We start from the raw sequence: 21647 nt of genomic DNA, 5'->3' as shown, positions 1-21647 counted from the left end.
CCAGTCAAAATAGAAGACTTGATTAAGTGTTTGGGGGGTGGTACGACTTGGAAAAACTTAAAATCCTTAAAGACGGGTTTTCATTTGGCTTTCATTTAGGTTGTCAGAATCTTCCAATGTCTACCATTTCTAAAAATCACAGTAGTGCTTATGAACATCAGTCAGTAATTGAACAATTCATTGCCCAAGGAATAGATAGTAACCGCATTGCTGGTCCATTCTCTTCTCGTTTTGAACCTTTCATAAGTCTCCTCTGGGTGTTGTCCCAAAATCTGATCCAGGAAAATTTAGAGTTATACATGACCTCTTTTCCAAAAATATAATTCAGTAAATTCTATGATACCCCCTGAAAAATCTAGATATGAATATTTCCGTTTTCCGTTTTTGTTGAAGAAGCAACTGTCTATGATGTCAAAAAGTCTAGTCTTTAATTTATCGTGAGGAATGGTCGTGTATAGTGTTGAAAAGTCATAGGTTTTAATGCTATTAATTTGGGGGAAATTCTGTGATTTGAATTTTACTAAAAGTTCTTTAAAATTTCTTAGAATCCACATTTGATTAACAACACTTCTGGCATATGTAGTCACACTGTAAGTTTGAAGTTTCTCCTTCACAGCTGTTAACATTTTCGTGAGGAGGAAATCTGTTATCTAAACACAACCTGTCCAGAAGTTACGAGTTATCAGTCAGAAATAGAAATTTTCTTGTTTGAGAGCATGGTGCCAAAACAGTCGGGAAAAGCTCTTTTATTGCTATTTGTTTTTACATTCATATGAAGCAGAATTTATTCAAAAACTTCTACGCGAGAAGAAAAAATCTCTCGCTGTGACCTTCAATTCGACTTTTAGATATATCGATGACGTTTTGTCTATTAACAATGATAGCTTTCATTCATATGTCGATTTGATATATCCATGTGAGCTTGAAATAAAGGACACCACAAAGTCGTCCACTTCTGCTTCATACTTAGATATTTTATTGAAAGTAGACATTAACGGCAAACTGACAACTCAACTGTATGACAAACGGGATGATTTCAGCTTCTCCATCGTCAACTTCCCATATTTGTGTAGCAATATTCCATTATCACCTGCATATGGTGTTTATATATCTCAACTGATTCGATATGCAAGAGCTTGTTCTGGGTAGTCAGTTTATAAATCGAGGTAAGCTACTGACAAACAAGTTGATGGTACAGGGATTTCAACAGTCTCGATTGAAGTCAGCATTTCGCAAATTCTATGGTCGTTATAACGATCTAGTTTGTCAATACAACCTATCATTGGGTAAAATGCTGTCTGACGTGTTTCATACCGATTGTTAAGCCGTTCTTGGCACACAGATTTTGACTGCAGATAACTCCGTTTACCTGATCAGGATATAGGGCTCACGGCGGGTGTGACCGGTCAATAGGGGATGCTTACTCCTCGTAAGCACCTGATCCCACCTCTGGTGTGTCCAGGGGTCCGTGTTTCCCCAACTATCTATTTTGTATTGCTTGTAGGAGTTATGAGATTGATCACTGTTCGTTATCTTCACCTTGCATTAGTTGATTCTCATATAATTTTATGTGATGTTTGTTGGTGGTCAGATTGCATAATACTTACCTAAAGATAATCTTTAGTTGCCAATGTTTCTGGCCCCTATATATTTTTATGTTAGATTTTGCTGGGGGTCAGATTGCATAATACTTATCCAAAGACGTTTACCAATGTTTTCTAGTCTTTTCTGACCCCCATTATTTTGTCAAGTTTCATTTTTCGTCATTTTATTAATAAATGACATTTTTTCAATTCAACACTGTGTTAATGGTTCTGCCTGTCATGCCAAAAAACAAGGCTAGTCTACTTGGCAAAGTATGGCTGAGGCTAACGGAACATAAATCAAAATTATTTGATTTCTATGTTTCTTTGTTCTTATTTACGAGCGAGATGTTAAGCAGGATACGGGCGATTATCACATAGCAAGTGTTATATATGGATACATGAAATTGGTTATTTGAAAAGTACTCGCTATCACGTGCCAAGTTTTATTAATGGGCACATTGTATTACACTTGCAAAGTGCTCACTATCACGTGACAACCATACTATTTAAGTCTTGGGGCAAAGATTTTTGCTAGAACTTTGGACATGGCTAGCAGGAGGAGTGAGTGGAATCTCACTGTTCGTTATCTTCACATTTCATTGAGAAGAAAGGAAAACCTTATGAATTTAGTTCCTCGGGATTTTGAAAATCCGTGCAGCTTTTTCACGATGATGCCTTTACCAGATGACCAGGTATATGAATGGCTGAGAATGCAATGGTTACTGGCAAGTACAATTCCTTGTACGTTCCCCAACTGCGGTGGTGAGATGTACCTGAGTACAAGCTCTCTGAGGGCTGGTAGTGCAGTGTACAATACAGCGCACACATACAAAGAATTGTCGTGCGGATTCTATTTTTGAAAAAAACGAATTTGACCCTCCAGGATATTATCCTGTTCATTAATGTTACATTGGCGGTTGTTCCTTAAGTCAGTGTGCAAGATTTTCTGGCGTCTCGTATAACAACACGGCTGTTCACTGGGATCCTACATAAGAGAACTCTTCAAGGAGCATTTCCATCGAGACATTTTGAACAGAAAACTAAACGGAACCAGAGAAAAATAGATGTTTGGACGAAGAGTTGAACATAATAGAGGAAACTCCAACTGTGGGTTAAAGGTCATTATAAACACTACTTACAAAACATCATTTACAAATAACATGCAACAATAAATGAAGAGAACAAAAATGATCACACATTCGTGGCAGATTTGGATAAAGAAATAAACACTTGGTAAACTATATTTACAAATAACATGCAACAAAGTAATAAAAAAGATATCACATGTTAGTGGATGTCTTAAATTATAACAAAATTTTTATAACAGCATTGTAAAATCCGCAATAACCAGATAATTTAATAAAAATCAATACCTTAACTTGCTGGAAATTTTTTTTTTTAGGTTTCCGGAATGGTGGGGAGGGAACCATTATTTTGTATCCTGTTGGTGACAGAACAGAAGATACACTACTTCCAATCACCCGAAGGCATTGTGCCCCAGGGAGAACGATTTATATAATAGTGATGGCTGGTCACCCTACTGTCCACTTAGTGAGATGGGGCGTGAGCACTTCACCGTGATCCACAAGTATTCCTTCAAGACGCCATACATCAACAAGAATACCGGTGAATATTCACACAAACAGAATCGAGGGGCCTGGAAACGCGCCAAGGACCACTTCAAGAGAATATCCGGAACGACGCTGGGTCAGTTTGGGGGCCATGTGGCTGATATCATGTGGAGGGCACACATGTAGTCGGATTTATATACAGAATTTGTTTCGTAAGATATCATAAATTAAGATAATGTAAATAAAATTTGAAGAGAAATTATGAATTTACTTATTTGTTTCCTATTTTATTGCAGGTCTGTATACCCCCTTCAGTGTACACCACAATATCATTACACGACACCACAATATCATTACAAGACACCACATTACCATTACAAGACACCACAATTTCAAGCCGGTGTCCTTGCACATCTTTCGTCTGATGGGAAGCAAACCAAAAGGCATGATGCGCAAATCAAGCCTTATATTTCAGCTTTTGCAGGGAGATCAATCCACATGCAGCAACTTCTTTGCAGGGACCAGCACTGGTGACCAGTGGAAGCTGTTTGACCTCATCAACTAATTCTTCTTTGCAGGGTCCGCACTTGCAACACAGGGGAGCTGCAGCACTTCAAATACATTAACTACTTCTTCTTGTTTGCAGGGCTCAGCAAATAAACATCCTGGACGAAATTGCAAGTGATACTGGGCCACGATGTCCTCATCAGAGACATGCTCCAAGGACACCCATTCTCCAGCTGCTGGATCACAATGCAGTTCAATGGCATACAAATCTGTACTGTATGTCTCAGTTACAAATATTTGCTCTTGGTCTACAGTTGAGGTCAACCATTTTATGTTTCAAGGCCATATCCTGCATACTAATCAATTAAGTTCTTTACACGGGAATTTGTCAAACTCGGACCCTTTAGCTAGCCATTATTGAATTAACCATACTCATTGACAATAGACTGTGCAGCTGCATGACAACATATATCTGGGGACCACACAACCGCCATCATTAATCATGACGACCATTAATATATTTTTGATTCACATGCAAGGGATGTTAATGGTTTTCAAGACCTAGATGGTGAAGCAGTGTCAATCTACCATTCTGTTTCATTATGCAGGCACTAGGGGGAATTTGGCTGTCATCGGGGTATGGAGCCTAACCAAAAATGTTATGTTTTTCCATTGACAATTAACGCATTGGTGTCTTCTGCTGAGGACACCCATCACCTACTTGCTGACATTGTTGCCACTGATGACCAACCACAACAGGCACCAGCTCAAGATGCTGACTCTCAGGGTCATAACCAAAACACTGTTGGGACTAATGTTCATGGTTTAAATCCTTGTAGTTCTAGGGTCTACTGCCTCCGAAAAGATCCACTAGCAAAGCGGTTTTCAAACAGCTGGGAAACTAACATAAAACTTTCAGGCCGCAGGCAGAAGAAACAGAAAACACATTCAAATAAAGATTTATTTTCTTCCCTTCCAGACAATGTTTTGGTCACCATTTTGACCTAAGCTGCCAAGTGTGATGCTGACATGAAATCAATTGCTTTAGTTTGCTGTAGATGGCATTTAATGGTTCGCTATCTCCTGGACAACCTGGAAAAAGCATGTCTACAAGTCCATGCTAGGAAACATCAATATATCACGTCTTCAAGGTGGTCAGTTGAAATTTTCAGATTCAAAAGTTTACCCTCCATCCAATCAAAAGATCACTGATCTCTCTTATGAAATTCAATAAGATCCCAAAAGCCCTTATAAAGTGGTTCATGTAGACCAACGTAAACCTTATGAAGGTATCCTTCCACCCACAAATTGGACACCTGTGGTACTTCTCATGATGAGTCACAGCAACCCCCCACATGTATGACTACAGAATTATCAGATCCTTCCGATACTGTAACAGACACTTTATCACCAGTTTTTAATAGTCCTGAACCCATACGACAATCAAGGCGGGGTAGACAAATAAAAGCTCCTGCTGTCTTCTCCCTAGAATCAGATATCCAGACATTTCTTATTTTTACTGCCAGTGTATATATAGTTTAGTTGTTTTGTTTGTTTTCTTTTTTCATTTTTTTTTTCATTAGGAATTCAAATTGAATTGTTTTTGTTTCTTGAAGGTTATTAGGATATATACAAGGTGAAGATAACGAACAGTGATCAATCTCATAACTCCTACAAGCAATACAAAATAGATAGTTGGGCAAACACGGACCCCTGGACACACCAGAGGTGAGATCAGGTGCCTAGGAGGAGTAAGCATCCCCTGTTGACCGGTCACACCCGCCGTGAGCCCCATATTCTGATATATCTGTTGAATTCAGGAAACCGCCATGGCGTGACCACAAGAGGGTCAGCCATGTCCTGTCAATGGATGCCCCTCTACGGATCATGTTTAGAAGAATTGGAACCTACAGGGCACACTCTCTCAAATTTCATAAAGCCAAGGCTCCGGTGTACCCCTACCCTGGTATCAGGTGCACTACTCGTCAGGGCCGTAAATTACATGGAGGCGGAGGAGGCAAATGTTGTTATCTACTACACAAAGGAAAGTGTAAAACAGACAGAGCAGTAAACTTCAATGTTTCAAGGGAAATATTTGTTCCCGTTGGAAGTGGTAAGTATAAATGTCGAATTTTCTGTTATTTTTCTTTGAAAACTGCCTTTGATTGCTAGACAATTTTGATGCAAGTTCTCATGACGTGTCAATGCAAACAATTCATTTGATGAAATGATTCTTTTTAAAATAATAATGATTAAAATGATAAATCCCCACGGTAAAAAAAACCCATTAAATCAATCGGGGGGAGGGGGGGTGTTAATGTAGGGATTTTTAAAATCTGTACTACAACACAATGTTTATCCACAAATCATTGAATTAAGAAACAATAGAATCACACAAAAACAAGATGAAAGTGGTGAAAAGTGTTTATTGTCCTGCAAGCTATGTACATATCAGCATGCATGCAGAAAAAATATATATTAAAATTATATCAGATTATTTTTGACTGATTTTTTTTACTAGCTACTTTTCACATGTGTTTGTTTTTTTGGATTCCTAGATTTAATAACTATTAAAGGATGAATGAATCAGCGTGAGAAGGTAGTATATGTACATGTATGTATGTGACAAAAACCAAATAACAAATATAAAAAAAATAATGATATATATTTATTCATGTAATTATGCAACTATAAGAACCATTATGTGGGTGGGGTGTGTGTTACAGGGTGATGCATATCATTAATTTCTCTAAATTTAAGCTGAATGGATTATAAAATTCAGATGGTTTAACATGACACAAAAATCTGATGATTTATTTGCATGCACACAGGTACTAAAGTGTATTAGTGTGACATACATGTATATACCAATTACCAAAGCTTGATAATAAATACAACGCCCATTTCATTACAGATTTGGAAAATGATTATAGTCAAATCACCCCTACGGCAAGACAATTATCAGACTGTATCAGTGAGTATATTTATTTATTTCAATCAAAAGATTTTAAATTCAGAACATGGTACATCTGACCTTGTCATATTGTCATAATTCATAAATTATGTAAGTTTAGAACTATTACAGATAAGAGCTGAATTCCACGTTTGACATGTATATTTCTTGAGACAAATCCTGAACAAAGGTATCCAATGTTATGATGTCACAATCCTTTTGTTTTAACTCACTTGACAGACATACATGTAGAATATAAAAACTTTAACAATAACATAAGAATGGTTAGAGATGGGGGTTGGATATTTCAGAAATGTGTGTTCCTTCATGTCATATGATAGTAACATTTTTACCTTACGACCTTGACCCTTCATATTGAAGTTTTATGTGATGTCACCATGCCACACACAACACATACATGCATTTTTAATTCATGACTGTTATCAAAGATTTTAACCCACTCGACAAGTTTTAAACTCTCTTCAGACAATTCTTGTTTAGATAATTTCAAATACTAGCTCGTATATATATATATATATATATATATATACATGTATCAGAGTTGATGTTTTGAAATCAGAATGTGGTTTAATTTTTGAATCAATGAATATATAGTTGTTTTTTTTAGCTCACCTGAGCTGAAGGCTCAAGAGAGCTTTTCTCATAAATATTTGTCTGGATTCTGTTGTCATCATTGTGGTAATAATTTTTCCCATTTTCATCTTCTCCAGAACCACTGGCCCAATTGAATGAGATTCATTTTCGTTTAAATGAAAGGTCATGCCCCCTTTGAAGGGAGATAATAAAGAAAAGGCAAAAATAGGATGGGGTCGTTTAATGTAATGAAAATATGCAAGCATTCCCAGGTTGTGTAGATTGGAGTTAGTTCAATTCATGACCTGGGTGTAGGATGAGGCTATAATAGGGGGTCAAAGTTTTATAAGGGATAATATAAGGAAACGTATTTAACAATCCTCTTCTCAAGAAGAGTATGTCAATGATTAGTCATATTCATAAGCAAGGATCTTCAGGTAGTGTAAATTTTATTTTGTTCAATTCAGAGGCTAAAGAATTAGGGTATGGAGGAGATCAAAGTATGATGTGGGAATATACAGGAAATTAAAACAAATTCTTTTCAAGGTTAGCAGGGCCACACTAAATCCTTTCAAACTGCAAATGTTCCTAATTTGTGTTGATTCATTTTTCATTTCTATGCACCCATGACTAAAGTCGGGGGGGGGGGGGGGGGGGGGGGGGCAATGTCTGTCTGGAACTTGCTCATGTTAGTAATAAGGCTCTCATATTTCATATTTTTATTCCTTATAATAAGACATTTCTTTTGTTATCAATTTTTTTTTTTACTTTTGTGTTTGGCCTACTTTTAACAAAATATAACCTACAGTAGGCAATTCTCCTGAACTATATATAAGGTAGTCTAGCTTTTTATGTTTAGTATTTAGATATCTTATGGCAAGAACTTTCATTTGATACCATGCTGTTTGATATTGTCACCTTGGTTTTGAAGTTTAACCCAGATTTTATTATATTGATATTTTACATAAAGATATACAAATGTGTATATTCTTTATTACCAGACTTTTAATTTAGTACCTGACCTTAGTCTTTAAAATAGCATGATTTTCAAAAACTTTAAATTGGTATATAGTTTCTCAGCCACTTTGGATTGGGCTTTGATATAGATTTCACATATCATAGATTACTAATGAAAAGAGCTTTACTTTTGAACTTCTGACTTTGACTATGTTGACCTACTTTTGAAAAACATTCATTATTACCAGATCTGTTATATCTTGAGGGATAAGGTATTGGGTTAGTTTGTTTCACATGAAATGCCTAATGACCAGAATTTATTTTATATCATGACCTTTGACCTTGTCACTATATCAAACATATGATCTTGACTTTCTTAGTGCATTGCTTACAGTGCTATTTAAACATGTTCATCATTTTATTTCCATTAATTTACACAACTGTTGTTATTTAGATCTCAGCTGAGTCCAAGATAGGAAGAGGCTTTGGAGAGAACACAGAATTACTACAGACAAAAGACTTGTGAAGTTATAAGGGGAATTGCAGAACTCATAGCTCCACTTCAATCTAGATATGTTGACAGTTATTTCACAGAAACACTTTGCAGCTGACAAAGATAATCAAATGATGACCACTACTTTAACTCTATGGTTGCAGCATATTTCAATTTTTGAAGTGACAAATGTTATTCCTGTTTGTGAACCAATATTCAAAAGAAACACTGCTATGGCATTAGACATAAATTAGAAGAGAGTGGTGAGGTGGCAAAATAAGATTCCATACTGTGAAATGTATCAATTGTTAATATACATGTATCAATATAAATTCAGTGCCAATTTTCATAATTTCTAGGGGAAAAGTTTGTTTGTAACAAATGTCAGAAATATGCACTAGCTCTTACTTTGTAAACCATGCTACTAAGTACCAGGCATTAAGACATGATTTGTTTATTGTTATTTGTTAAACAGAGACAGATCCAGTGATTTGAAAGGGGGGGGGGGGTCCAGAAAAATGATCTAAAATCTGCATTAGGTCATATCCGATGAATTGATAAAGTAAATATGTTTATTATTGATTGCTAGTTACATGTAACCTTTTATGCATCAGTTGAAGATACTTTATGAACATTTTCTGTCACTGGGTAAAATTCAACAAACATTTTGTGTATCTGGAAGTGGTCAATATATATTTCAACATCAGAGTAAATATGCATTAAAGCAAGTCTGCCAATCTGATGTAGGCAGAAAATGGAATATGGCATGTTATTTCATGAATGCAAAGGGAAATGCTTTACAAGAAAGTCAAAAAAATTCTGGTTAATGCTAAATAACTATCTAGATGTCCCAGAGAAAAGGAGGGGGTGTTTTCTACCCCTCCCCCCAACCCCCTCGGGATCTGCCAATGTCAAGTTTGTAATGCGAGTGAATGATTTTAGATTCTTCATGATAGGCAATTTATTAAAATTTGATTTACCGATAATTTTAACTTCATATATGTGTGTTAATTAATTGACTATTATCTCAAATCCTGTGTCAGAATTGACCTCTAAAAATCAACATTGTAAAATTTTATACAATGAATTACATAGGCATTTTTTTTGCCTTTATTATATAGAATGTATACAAAGATATGAAATTTATTTCTGAATGTTCATATGTTCTAGTAATTTTTCATGAATTTTAATCATTTAATCATTGATTTGTTATATATCTAAGTCATATTTATTTCTATTTATGTAGTTCAAAAATCTTCATTTTAGTTGACCTTTTTGCACTTATTGAAAATTTTGAGATTTCAGTTCAACTTTTCACCATCAAACCTTGCTTTTCCCACTGAATTTATTTTTGTAACTTGAAATACACCTCTTCAAGTTTCTGGTTATACATAATCTATTTCTTTTGAGACGTTGTATTGGGTTTTGTGAGATCTTATATTTTGATCATTATTTTGTAAAATATATTGGTGTGAAATATGTGCAATTTTAACAATTAATAAATTCATTCATTGGATGAATATACACACAAAAACCCTCTTAGTTATTGCATATAGTGTATATCTAACATATAAAATATTGCTTTTCTCTATTTTTTAGTTATATGACATTTTAGAGCTGTTCAAACAGCACCTTTTTCCGATATTTCGTGACCTTTTTGCACCGAAATTTATCTCAAAGTTGTTTTTCCATGTCGAACCCAAACTAAACATGATAAAAACTTTTTATTTGGCAAATTTCATTTTGGGGTCAGTAGGAACCTGTGCACAAAGTTTCATGAAAATCTGAGAGATAGCATGTGCCGACCTCTGCCTGATATCATAATGGACACCCTCTTAAATCAACCTAGTATTAATTATATATATATATTTGACGTTAATTAGTTACTTACTGTCAGACATCCGGTTTTTTTTTATTTTATATCTGTGAGCTCGAAATAAAAGACACCACAAAGTCGTCCACTTCTGATTCATACTACATATTGTATTTAAAGTAGACATTAACGGCAAACTGACAACTCAACTGTATGACAAACGCGATGATATCAGCTTCTCCATCGTCAACTTCCCTTATTTCTGTAACAATATTCCATTATCACCTACATATGGTGTTTATATTTCTCAACTGTTTCGATACGGAAGAGTTTGTTTTGTGTATAGTCAGTTATTAAATCGAGGAAAGCTACTGACAAACAAGTTGATGGTACAGGAATTTCAACAGTCTCCATTGAATTCAGCATTTTGCTAATGGGGAATATTCGCCGATTTCACCCTAATATACGTCGCCACTGTTCTAAAGGTGGTTACGCGTGCGCTTGATATCGCAATAGACGTTACTAGTGACTTTCTCGCATTTTCCATTTCACGCGATTGAAATGCCACAATATTGCTCTGTACCAGGACGCACCAACTCTGGGGACACTATTTTCCATCGGATTCCGAATTGCGCTTAAAATGGATAGTGGCATTTCGAATAATAGATGAGAGAACTAAGCGTCTATAGAAGCCAGGAAAGTACGATGTTGTGTGCCACAGCCATTTCCGCTCGAGTGACTATAAACCAGCGGGTTTTTGTTTTATATTACATACTTTTAATATTCAAGCATTTTAGTTTTGTTTCGTTTTTAACACTGATGCCTGGTTCATTCCACAAGACAAGAGGCAGACTTATTATCCTAGTGCACTAACTTGGACTTCTATCATGGTTCAGTCGCCCCACACGAAGGAGCAGGTCTCCATCATGCATATAAATGCAATGTACAAATGGTGTTTACAAAGACACTAGAGTAATACAAGAAAACATAGCTCAAAGGGCGTTGTTGCAGTTTTTTTCCAGTTCATTCTCGAAATTAAATATTAGCGGTTTGAAAAAATGTGAATTTGAAGTGGAGATAGCTTTGATAAAAGATTAATTAAATATCTTATTATGAGGAAGTAGCAAATAATGATTTCATAAATGTTTGTCTCAAAATCTAAGACTTCAAATACTTTGTAGGGGCCAGGTCATGTCTTAAAGAAAATGCAGTGCCCTCAGTATTTCCATGTCACCAGAAAACATTGAATGTGTTGGATATAGAGGAGTCACCAAGGGGCAAGAGATACAAACACAGAACATCACCACTTACAAATGACCCTAACAACATCTTGACAGATCGGGATATAGGGCTCACGGCGGGTGTGACCGGTCAACAGGGGATGCTTACTCCCCCTACGCACCTGATCCCACATCTGGTGTGTCCAGGGGTCCGTGTTTGCCCAACTATCTATTTTGTATTGCTTATAGGAGTTCTGAGATTGATCATTGTTCGTTATACGTTTCAAGCGCACACGTAACCACCCTTAGAACGGTCGCGCCACCTAACGAGTAATGTCACGAATGTTTCCTAATTGTTATAACGCCCTAGTTCGTCAATACAACGTATCATTTAATCAAATTCTGGCCGAGAGGTTAGAGCGTTCGCCCCGCATGCGGAAGGCCGGGGTTCGAATCCCGGCCGCGACACACCTAAGCCGTTAAAACAGGTAGTGACAGTTACATCGCCAATGGCTTATTACCAAGATAAAATGTACCTAGGAAGAGACCGCCGACCTTCTGAAAGTGAACTGGGAAACTTTCTCACTTACCGACGCGAGAGGGATTTGAACCCGCGCCGACCAGAGGTGAGAGGTCGTGCGATTTTGCTCGCGATGCTCTAACCACGAGATTAGTTGAATATGTTTTGATGCGCTTGAAGACGTTTTTACATTGATATAAGACTACCTCTGTGTCTCTCGATCGAGAATTTTTAACTCGTATGGAGGCGTCACAAAGACCGGTGAAGGGCTTCAAAGTTATACATTTACTCCGCGAAGTGAACAGTGAGGGGTCTTTAGCGCGACACACCTACTGTGATTCGAACCCCGGCTTTCCGCATGCGGGGCGAACGCTCTAACCACTAGGCCACCGCGGCGGTCCGAACCCATGTTCACACCAGAGGTGGGATGAGGTGCCCAGAGTAAGCATCTCCTGTCGACCAATCACACCCGCCGAGCTTGTAATCTTCAACAGGATCCGTAGTCAAAATCAAGTGTGACAATCACAGCTGTTTGTGCTAAACACCATGTGAGAGACGAAAAACCACAGCCCCACAATGTGAGAGACGAAAAACCAAAGCCCCACATTGTGAGAGACGAAAAACCAAAGCCCCACAATGCGAGAGATGAAAAACCAAAGCCCCACAATGCGAGAGATGAAAAGCCAAAGCCCCACAATATGAGAGATGAAAAACCAAAGCCCCACAATGTGAGAGATGAAAAACCAAAGCCCCACAATGACTTATTCTACCCACGGGCGTGACAACATTAACATCCTGTGGCACATGATGAAATAATGCCGTTTGGTTAAAAAATTTAAGGTGTATAGTTTGATGTGATTTTAATCATTAATTGAAATTCACTGTAACTTTAATCTTCATATTTTTCCCAAAGCATTCAGATTTCTGGAAATACTTGGGCGATGGATATTCTACTCAATCCAGATCTTAGCAGAACTCAATCTCCAAGAAAAGATATCAGGATTCCCCGAGTCTTCCAGTATTTCTGAATATTCACAAGTTTTTAAAATCTTTAACCCTATCCATATTGAGCAAATAAACTTTTTTTTCGAACACAACACCGCTACATTTTACTATCTGTTGACAAGTATTGGATTGACCATCATAATTCTGTATTAATGATTTCAGAGGCCAAGATCTGGTTATTTAGGGTACGTTTCTTTAAAAAGAATATGTCCAGGGCTATTTGAAATAAATGTGAATGGGATATTTATCAAAATATATAAATACATTAAGGTACAACCCAAAGAAACAATAGTAAACGTCATGTCAACTAGGAATGGAAACACAGAAAAACATTACTTAGCATTACGTCACGTGGTTCACTGTTCGTTATCTTGACATGTCAATTACTACAAGAACAAACAAATATGATGGGAACGTTCCCATTTAATTTGGGGAATTAAATTTTCTTATCTTGTAAAATAAGTAGATTGTACTGGATTTGCTATAACATCTTACTTGCAGATGAAAGTATGGCCAGCCCGGGGCACTCTGCACAGTATTCTTCGTATACAGTGATGGAAAATGAAACCAAAAACATAACGTGAATCCTCACGCAAACATGTGTCGGGGAAGAAGTACAAATTCATAAAAGGCTTCCTTCATCGACTCTGTCTCATTCTTTGACTTGCATGAAAACAGAGATCAATCTCATAACTCTTATAAGCAATACAAATAGATAGTTGGGCAAACACGGACCCCTGGACACACCTGAGGTGGGATCATGTGCCTAGGAGGAGTAAGTATCCCCTGTCGACCGGTCACACCCGCTGTGAGCCAATGTATCTCTAATAGTTTCATTATGTACTTTATCAAATGCATTATGAACATAATATTAGCACTATATATTATCAAGTGTAGATACTCATTCTGTATTTATCCCGTGGGGATCCGGGTTAGAAAACGTCTTCAGTAACCTATTACTAGTCGTGTGAGGCGACTAAAATGTGGCAGTCCTTCGGATGAGACCGCAAAAACCGAGATCCCGTGTCACAGCAGGTGTGGCACGATAAAGATCCCTCCCTGCTCAATGGCCATAAGCGCCAAGCCTAGGCCTAAATTTTGCAGGCCTTCACCGGCAGTGGTGACGTCTCCATGCGAGTAAAATATTCCCAAGAGGGACGTAAACAATATTCAATACTTTATAGACGACACGCAGCAGGGCGTTTGTGTGGATAATTTTGTCTCAAGTTGTGTGCAGTTTGGTAGGGAATTCAAGTATTTTGCAAATTTTATTAATTGAAGTTGAACCGATTTTTATACGACCGCAAATGATTTAGCTTTCTTATTTTATTATAGAGCAGTTATTATTATTACACATTTAGATAGCACTGTATTCATTGTCTGTGGACATTTCTCGTTTAAAGCAAAACATAACTAGAAAATTTTATTCTCATTTAAGGGCACTAAAGTGTTTCAGAAATATCAGCAGATAGGCAGTAACATTTTGTGAGAATATCGAGGAATAAGTACATATTCCACAGAAGATCCACAGGACTCGACAACGAAATTGGAATGAGTCGGGGTATGGTTCTGGAATTTGACCGAAGGTGTCCTGCTCACCAATGCTCTTGTTTTCCGGCAAAATTTCCAGTTTACGTAATGGCGCCGGCTTTAACGTCTTCCTGGCACGGCAAATATCAAAATCATAAAAAAGGCCAGGAAAACGTAAGATATTTCGGACTAACCATGCTCCAAATCTATCAACGCCAACTAGTCAAATAACACCTGAGGAAATATCGCGATTTACTGGGACTGATTTAGACGTCGTTCATGTTTGTTAGACAAGATTAAACTGAAGATTTATTTAGAGGCCTGATCTGAGGATTTTTTGTGAATCGAAAACATTGGTAAACGTCTCCTTCTTGTGTAAGTGTTTCTTCATTAAATTGCATATTCAGACATAAGTATATAAAAACATGGCATAATACCGTTATCTGCACCGCATATCTTGAATATACAGTCTATTCCGTAATTTAGGCCAATCATATTGTTGATAACGAACAGTCTCGCTCTCTGACAATTTAGATTGTACGTATAATCCAGATTTAAAGAGAAATGTAAATTTGTTGGAAAGCTTCGTGTCGGGCGACTGAGTAATTGTACGAATTAATATGCATTACGAGCATACTAATAAATCAGGTCGTTCCTAGTTGTATTCGTTCTGATAATTTGTCGTCATTTACAGGAAACAAGAAAATGACCAGAACATATTTACACGACAGGCACCTGAAGTAGTATGTACATACCCCCCCCCCCCTTCCAGAATGAAATTTATTTACAAAGAACCAAAAATGTTATTTCCCCACACATTAATTATTCCTGTTTGTCAGTTTGTACACATTCTGTAAGCTTTTGAGATGAACGCTTGTGAGATTCAAATATAAAGGTGTGCAACAAATCATGTAAACAAACAGGGGGCTGTTATGTTCTCAGTTCTGTTTATATAAAGAACACTCGGATGCGAGCCATGCTGTTTATTCCCGTGACGTCACGATATATACATATCAGTTCGTACATAGAATGTTACCTGACATCTACGATATACATCATTATAATACTGATTATCCTACATCTCCCTTTTTTTTCAAGATATTTCAAGAACACATGACAGGGAATTATTCTCACTCAAACAAACATTATACTCACATTTTTTTTAAAACAACAAATAAATGAAACTATGACTAGAAACTATAATGACTAGAATAAACACATTAACTGACAGAATTCTTCTATCGGGTTGATTTTAAAGTATGCATTAACTAACAGTTACAATGTATGATAGTCATTATGCAAGTCACAAATTCAGTCTCTCGATCGGCTTTGACACTCTACCAGATCTGGTGATGCGCGATGTGTTTTGATCAACACAGGTAAGTTTCTCGTTCACAGACTTTGTCGCGACTTGGTTTCGGGTAGTGTGCGACACTGTTTCACTGGTCTTGTTACGCGCATTTTCACTCACAGAATTCACATTGTTACGAATGTCAGGCTGTCCAGCGGCCCTAAAATTCCTAATTTTTTTCAGTTTTGTTAAAATACCTTTAAAAAAATGTAAAATTCAAGGGGAAATCCTAAAAATCCCTTATTTATCATGTAAATTCCTACTTTTTTATCAGTCTTGAAAAATCAAAATGCATTCATACAAAATATGTGTTATTAACGTAGATTGCAGTTCTTATTCAGATAATGCTGATGTAGTGAAAGGCAGTTGACCTGTGGATCCATGTATCAAGCTTGTTTATTGGTTGTGACTTTGTGATAAAGAGTTGAGATTTTAGGCTATAGCCAATAATAGCTGAGACCATGAAACACTGGAATACGCCCTTCCTGTACTTACATCTTATTTGTGTGTCATATGAGTTTCTTTATTGTCAAATTTGACAAGGTAAGTCCTTTTAAATAATTAAAACTTCCGCAATTTGGTTAAAAATTCCTAATTTTAGCCCTAAGTTAGCCCTAATTTTTTAAAATTTTACCCCTAAAATTTGCCCTTATTTTTGGTCCAAGGGTGCTGGACAGCCTGGAATGTCCATATCTTGGTCAAATGTGTCACTCGCGAATACTTCATCCTTCAACATGCTTGCTGGTGCTAAGTGACGACGGTTCCTGCGAATCGATCCTTTGGGTGTCTCAATGATGTAAGAGCGGTCACTCTGTTGTGTCCTGGTTACCACTGTTCCGGTCGTTCCTCCTCCTTTTCCCTTCACCCATACTGTTTCTCCAGCTTTCAACAGAGATAAAGGTCTTGCTTTCTTTGCGAAATCAAAGTTAAGTTTTTGGTTCTGACGGGATTGTTCCTCTAGATGACGTACTTTTCCTAAGTCTGGCCATTTTGGGTAATAGTTTCTCGGATTTTCTGGCAAAGTGGTCCTGAGTTTTCTCCCCATTAAAAGTTCAGCTGGGCTGCATCCATTCTTCAATGGAGTTGCTCTGTATGCAAGCAATGCAAGGTACGGGTCTGTCGCATTTCTGATTTTTGGCGGGGCATTCCTCTCTGCTGTGAGCTTGCGAATGTCCGCATCTGTGGCAGGATACTGGTTTAGCACCCTTATTATTGTGTCCACTAGCTGGTTTTGTGAACCCTTTTTTGTTGGATTTTCCCGATTGAAAGGAGTGTTTCTTTCTTTGTCCATGTTTCTTGAAATTGCTGACGGCATCTACACTTGATGCTCTTCCTAACGAAGAACTCAGTTCATTGCGAACGATAGCTTGTTATTTTTGAACAGCTTCTCTCTGACGGGCTTGGTTTATGGCATCTTCAAGCTTTAGATCTGGATTCAGTTGAAGTTTTTCTGATAATTTGCTGTCTCTTATGCGAACAACTATTCTATCTCGGATCATTTCATCTTTCAATTGTCCATACTCACAGTGTTCAACTAGGGTATAAAGTGCAGTTATAAAACTGTCTGCGGACTCCCCTTCTTGTTGTTTTCTTTGGTTAAATTTGGCTCTTTCGAAAATAACATTTCGACGTGAAACGAAGTGTGCTTGAAATTTGTTACTAACCGTTTCATATTTTTTGGCGTCATCCTCATTTAATCCAAATGAATTGAAAATGTCCTCGGCCTCATTACCCATGGCGCATATAAGTATGTTCACCTGAATTGCCTCATCTTTCTTACTTAGGCCTGAAACAACTCTAAACCTCTCAAACCGTTTAACCCATTTCGGCCACTCTTCAGGTTTCGTGAAGGTGAAATTTTCTGGCGGTTGAACCTGGTACGACGCCATCATAAACAAAGAGTCTGTACCGGCGCGAAAAACACTAAGACAGATATGTCCGATAACACTGGGTGTAACTGTGCACGCAAAGTGTACACTAACTCCCTGAAACTGCAAATAGTGCTCGTCAGCAAAATACACCTAAAACGTCACTTCTGACACCATGTTATGTTCTCAGTTCTGTTTATATAAAGAACACTCAGATGCGAGCCATGCTGTTTATTCCCGTGACGTCACGATATATACATATCAGTTCGTACATAGAATGTTACCTGACATCTACGATATGCATCATTATAATACTGATTATCCTACAGGGGCTACCTACCTCGAGACCGATTCACGGAGTATAAAATAACTTGATGGGGGTAACCCCCCTGTTAATTCGTGCTATTAGGACGATTATCTACATAAACAACGCCTGGTCACAACACACGTTTTATTCAATACACATGTATGTATGTATGTATATATATATATATATATATATATATATATATATATATATATATATATATCGCACACCGAACCCGATCCAATTAATACATTTCATCAACATCCCCTTTTCTTTAGAAAATTTGCCACAATTTTACATAAAAAATCAAATCTGATTCACAAACAAATTGACTTAATCACAGAGAATAAAGTTCATTAACGGGTAACATAGTCCTTCTGATAGGCTGGGTTTTTTTCTATCACGAATAGGTCTTCCTTCATGGAGTGGTTCAGTCGGTTCGGTCAGTTCAACGGACAGTGTTTCTGGTTCACTTGTTCTAACAATAGCGTTTGATTGGTTTAGGATCGATTACAAAGTTTTCCTGTGTGCTCTTTGAATAATCTTCTACAACTGAACGCATCGGTGAACGATCACGACTGTGGAAATTAACTTTGGTATGTCGCACATGAATCCTATTTCTACGATAAGAGGTTCCATTCTGATCCTTGACGACATATGTACGCGGTCCGAGAATACCACTGAATTCTCCTAGTTTCCACTTGCGTCTTTCTAGATGCTGGAAGTATACTGCTTGACCGACATCCAATTCACTCTGCTCACGAGACTTCCTGTCAAATGATTTCTTTACTGTCTGTCTACGTTGGTTCCTCTTCTTTGAAATTTCAAGAGCTTCTGGTTTCACGAGCTTCTGATGTAACTTTGGAATCATGCCACGCACTTTTCTGTTAAACATGACTTCCGCTGGACTAACACCAGTATCCTGTCTTGGTGTGTTCCTTTGTTCAAGAATTGCTTCATAAGGATCTGTCTTGTCTACTTCACATTTCTCTAACAATGGCTTTTACGGCTGACTCCGCTTTGCCATTGGTGATGATGTAACATGAGTAAAACCCCACTTCTTTGCAAAATCTTGGAATTGTTGGCTTACGAATTGTGGGCCACCATCAGACATGATTACATTTGGAACACCAAATCGAGCAAACTGTTTCTTGAGTAAAGCTATTACTCTGGAGCTTGTCATAGATGTCAGCAAATCAATTTCAATGAAATTAGAGAAATAGTCCACAGCAATCAAATAATGTTTTCCATTCAGCTCAAACAGGTCAAGTCCTATTTTCTGCCAAGGAGTAGATCCTTCTGCATGCTGCATCAATGGAGCCTTCTGGTTCATTGGTTTTCTCTCTTGACAAATTAAACAACAATCAGCTAACTGCTTAATATGCGCATTAATTCCTGGCCAAAATATCGTTCCTCTTGCCCATCGCAACATACTATCATATCCAAAAAGAGCTTTGTGAAGTCTGGTCTTCATTTCGTTTCTCAAGGATTTGGGAATTATCACAGCTTCCCCTTTCAGCATCAGTCCATCACTATATGATATGGTGTCTCTGAAATCAAAGTATTGGCGAATTCCTAGAGGTGTTTCATGTTTCTGCTCTGGCCAGCCATTTATTACCGTTTCCTTCAACGTCCGCATTTCCTCATCAATCTCAGTTGCCTCTTTGATTTCAAGAAGACGAGCATCAGGGACATCACATGTTTCATCAATCTTCAATGACATACTTCTTAGTCTCTCATTGAAATTACCCTCCTCACTCTTAAGATACGCACGACTCAAAGTATCTGCAATTGTAAGTTTAGTTCCTTTGACATATACAAAATCAAAGTCATATCGGTTCCATCTCATCATAATGTCCTGTAAGCGCTTTGGTGTCATTGCAAGAGGTTTCTTCAGGATGGCCTCTAACGGTTTATGGTCATTCTGTATTGTCACTTTACGGCCATAAGTATACTGGTCGAAACGTTCCAGACCGTATAACACAGATAACGCTTCTTTCTCAATCTGCGCCCAGTTTCTCTCAGACGCCGTCAGTGATCAGGATATGGGGCTCACGGCGGGTGTGACCGGTCAACAGGGGATGCTTACTCCTCCTAGGCACCTGATCTCACCTCTGGTGTGTCCAGGGGTCCGTGTTTGCCTAACTATCTATTCTGTATTGCTTGTAGGAGTTATGGGATTGATCACTGTTCGTTATCTTCACCTTGCATACTCCACTGGTCTGCCATCTTGAAGGAGAACTGCACCAATGCCGTCTTTACTACTGTCCACTTGTACTACTACCTCCTTTCCAGGATCGAAATAAGCTAGTACGGGGGTTTCTGTCAGCATCTTCTTGATTTTCTGAAATAAGCTAGTACGGGGGTTTCTGTCAGCATCTTCTTGATTTTCTGAAATAAGCTAGTACGGGGGTTTCTGTCAGCATCTTCTTGATTTTCTGAAATAAGCTAGTACGGGGGTTTCTGTCAGCATCTTCTTGATTTTATGAAATAAGCTAGTACGGGGGTTTCTGTCAGCATCTTCTTGATTTTATGAAATGCTGCTTCGCAATCCTTTGCCCATTGTCATGCCTTATCCTTGCGGGTAAGTTCTCTGAGCGGTTCCAGAATGTTCGAAAGGTCAGGGAGAAATTTTGCCATGTACTGTACCATTCCACACAGTCTTTTAACACCTGATACATCAGTAGGGGGTTGCATGTCATTAATAGCTTTGACTTTCTTGTCATCAATTTTCACTCCATCTCTGGTAATTACATGTCCATGAAATGATATTTCTTTGAGTCCAACCTCTTGTTTTTCTTTATTCAAAATGATGTGTTTCTCTTCACATCTTTCTAAGACTTTCTTTAAGTTCAGATCATAGTCTTGTTTGGCTTCTGTGTCATTCGCTCCACAGCCGGCTATGATAATATCATCTATTACACCGAAAACACCGATCATGTCCCCAAACAATTCATCCAGTTTTCTCTGGAATATTTCACTTGATACCTTTAGTCCAAAAGGTAGTCTTGCCCATCTATACCTTCCAAAAGGAGTTATCATTGTCGTCAGTCTGCTGGATTCCTCGTTCAACTTCACGTGCCAAAAAGCCTCTTTGACATCAAGTTTTGTGAAGATTCTAGCCTTGCTGAGCTGTGGTAGAATGTCATCGGGAACAGGCAAGTGATATTGTTCCCTCATTAATGCTGTGTTGAGTGCTTGTGGGTCAATACACAGTCTTAGTTTTCCGTTGGCTTTACGAGCAATAGCCATCTGACTTAACCCATGGAGTAGGTTCTGTTATTGGAATTAGGACTCCTCTATCTTCAAGTTTCTGAAGTTCCTCTCGTACCAAACTTTGAAGCGCGATAGGGATCTTCCTGCAGGGAAGAG

The 21647-nt window shown here is 37.8% G+C and overlaps 1 protein-coding gene across 1 annotated transcript; it reads right to left on the bottom strand.

Annotated features, from left to right (window-relative positions):
- Positions 1–19278: 19278 nt before the first annotated feature.
- LOC125662175 (uncharacterized protein K02A2.6-like) lies at positions 19279–20607 on the bottom strand. Its single transcript, XM_048894346.2, has 2 exons — positions 20485–20607; positions 19279–20199 (listed from the first exon to the last, which is right to left on the bottom strand). Exons 1-2 carry the CDS (start codon positions 20605–20607, stop codon positions 19279–19281), a joined length of 1044 nt encoding a protein of 347 aa, XP_048750303.2.
- Positions 20608–21647: the final 1040 nt, after the last annotated feature.

The sequence above is a fragment of the Ostrea edulis genome, chromosome 8, assembly GCF_947568905.1.
Source record: "Ostrea edulis chromosome 8, xbOstEdul1.1, whole genome shotgun sequence".
NCBI classification, from domain to species: Eukaryota; Metazoa; Mollusca; class Bivalvia; order Ostreida; family Ostreidae; genus Ostrea; species Ostrea edulis.
This window is presented reverse-complemented; position numbering and strand designations above follow the sequence as displayed.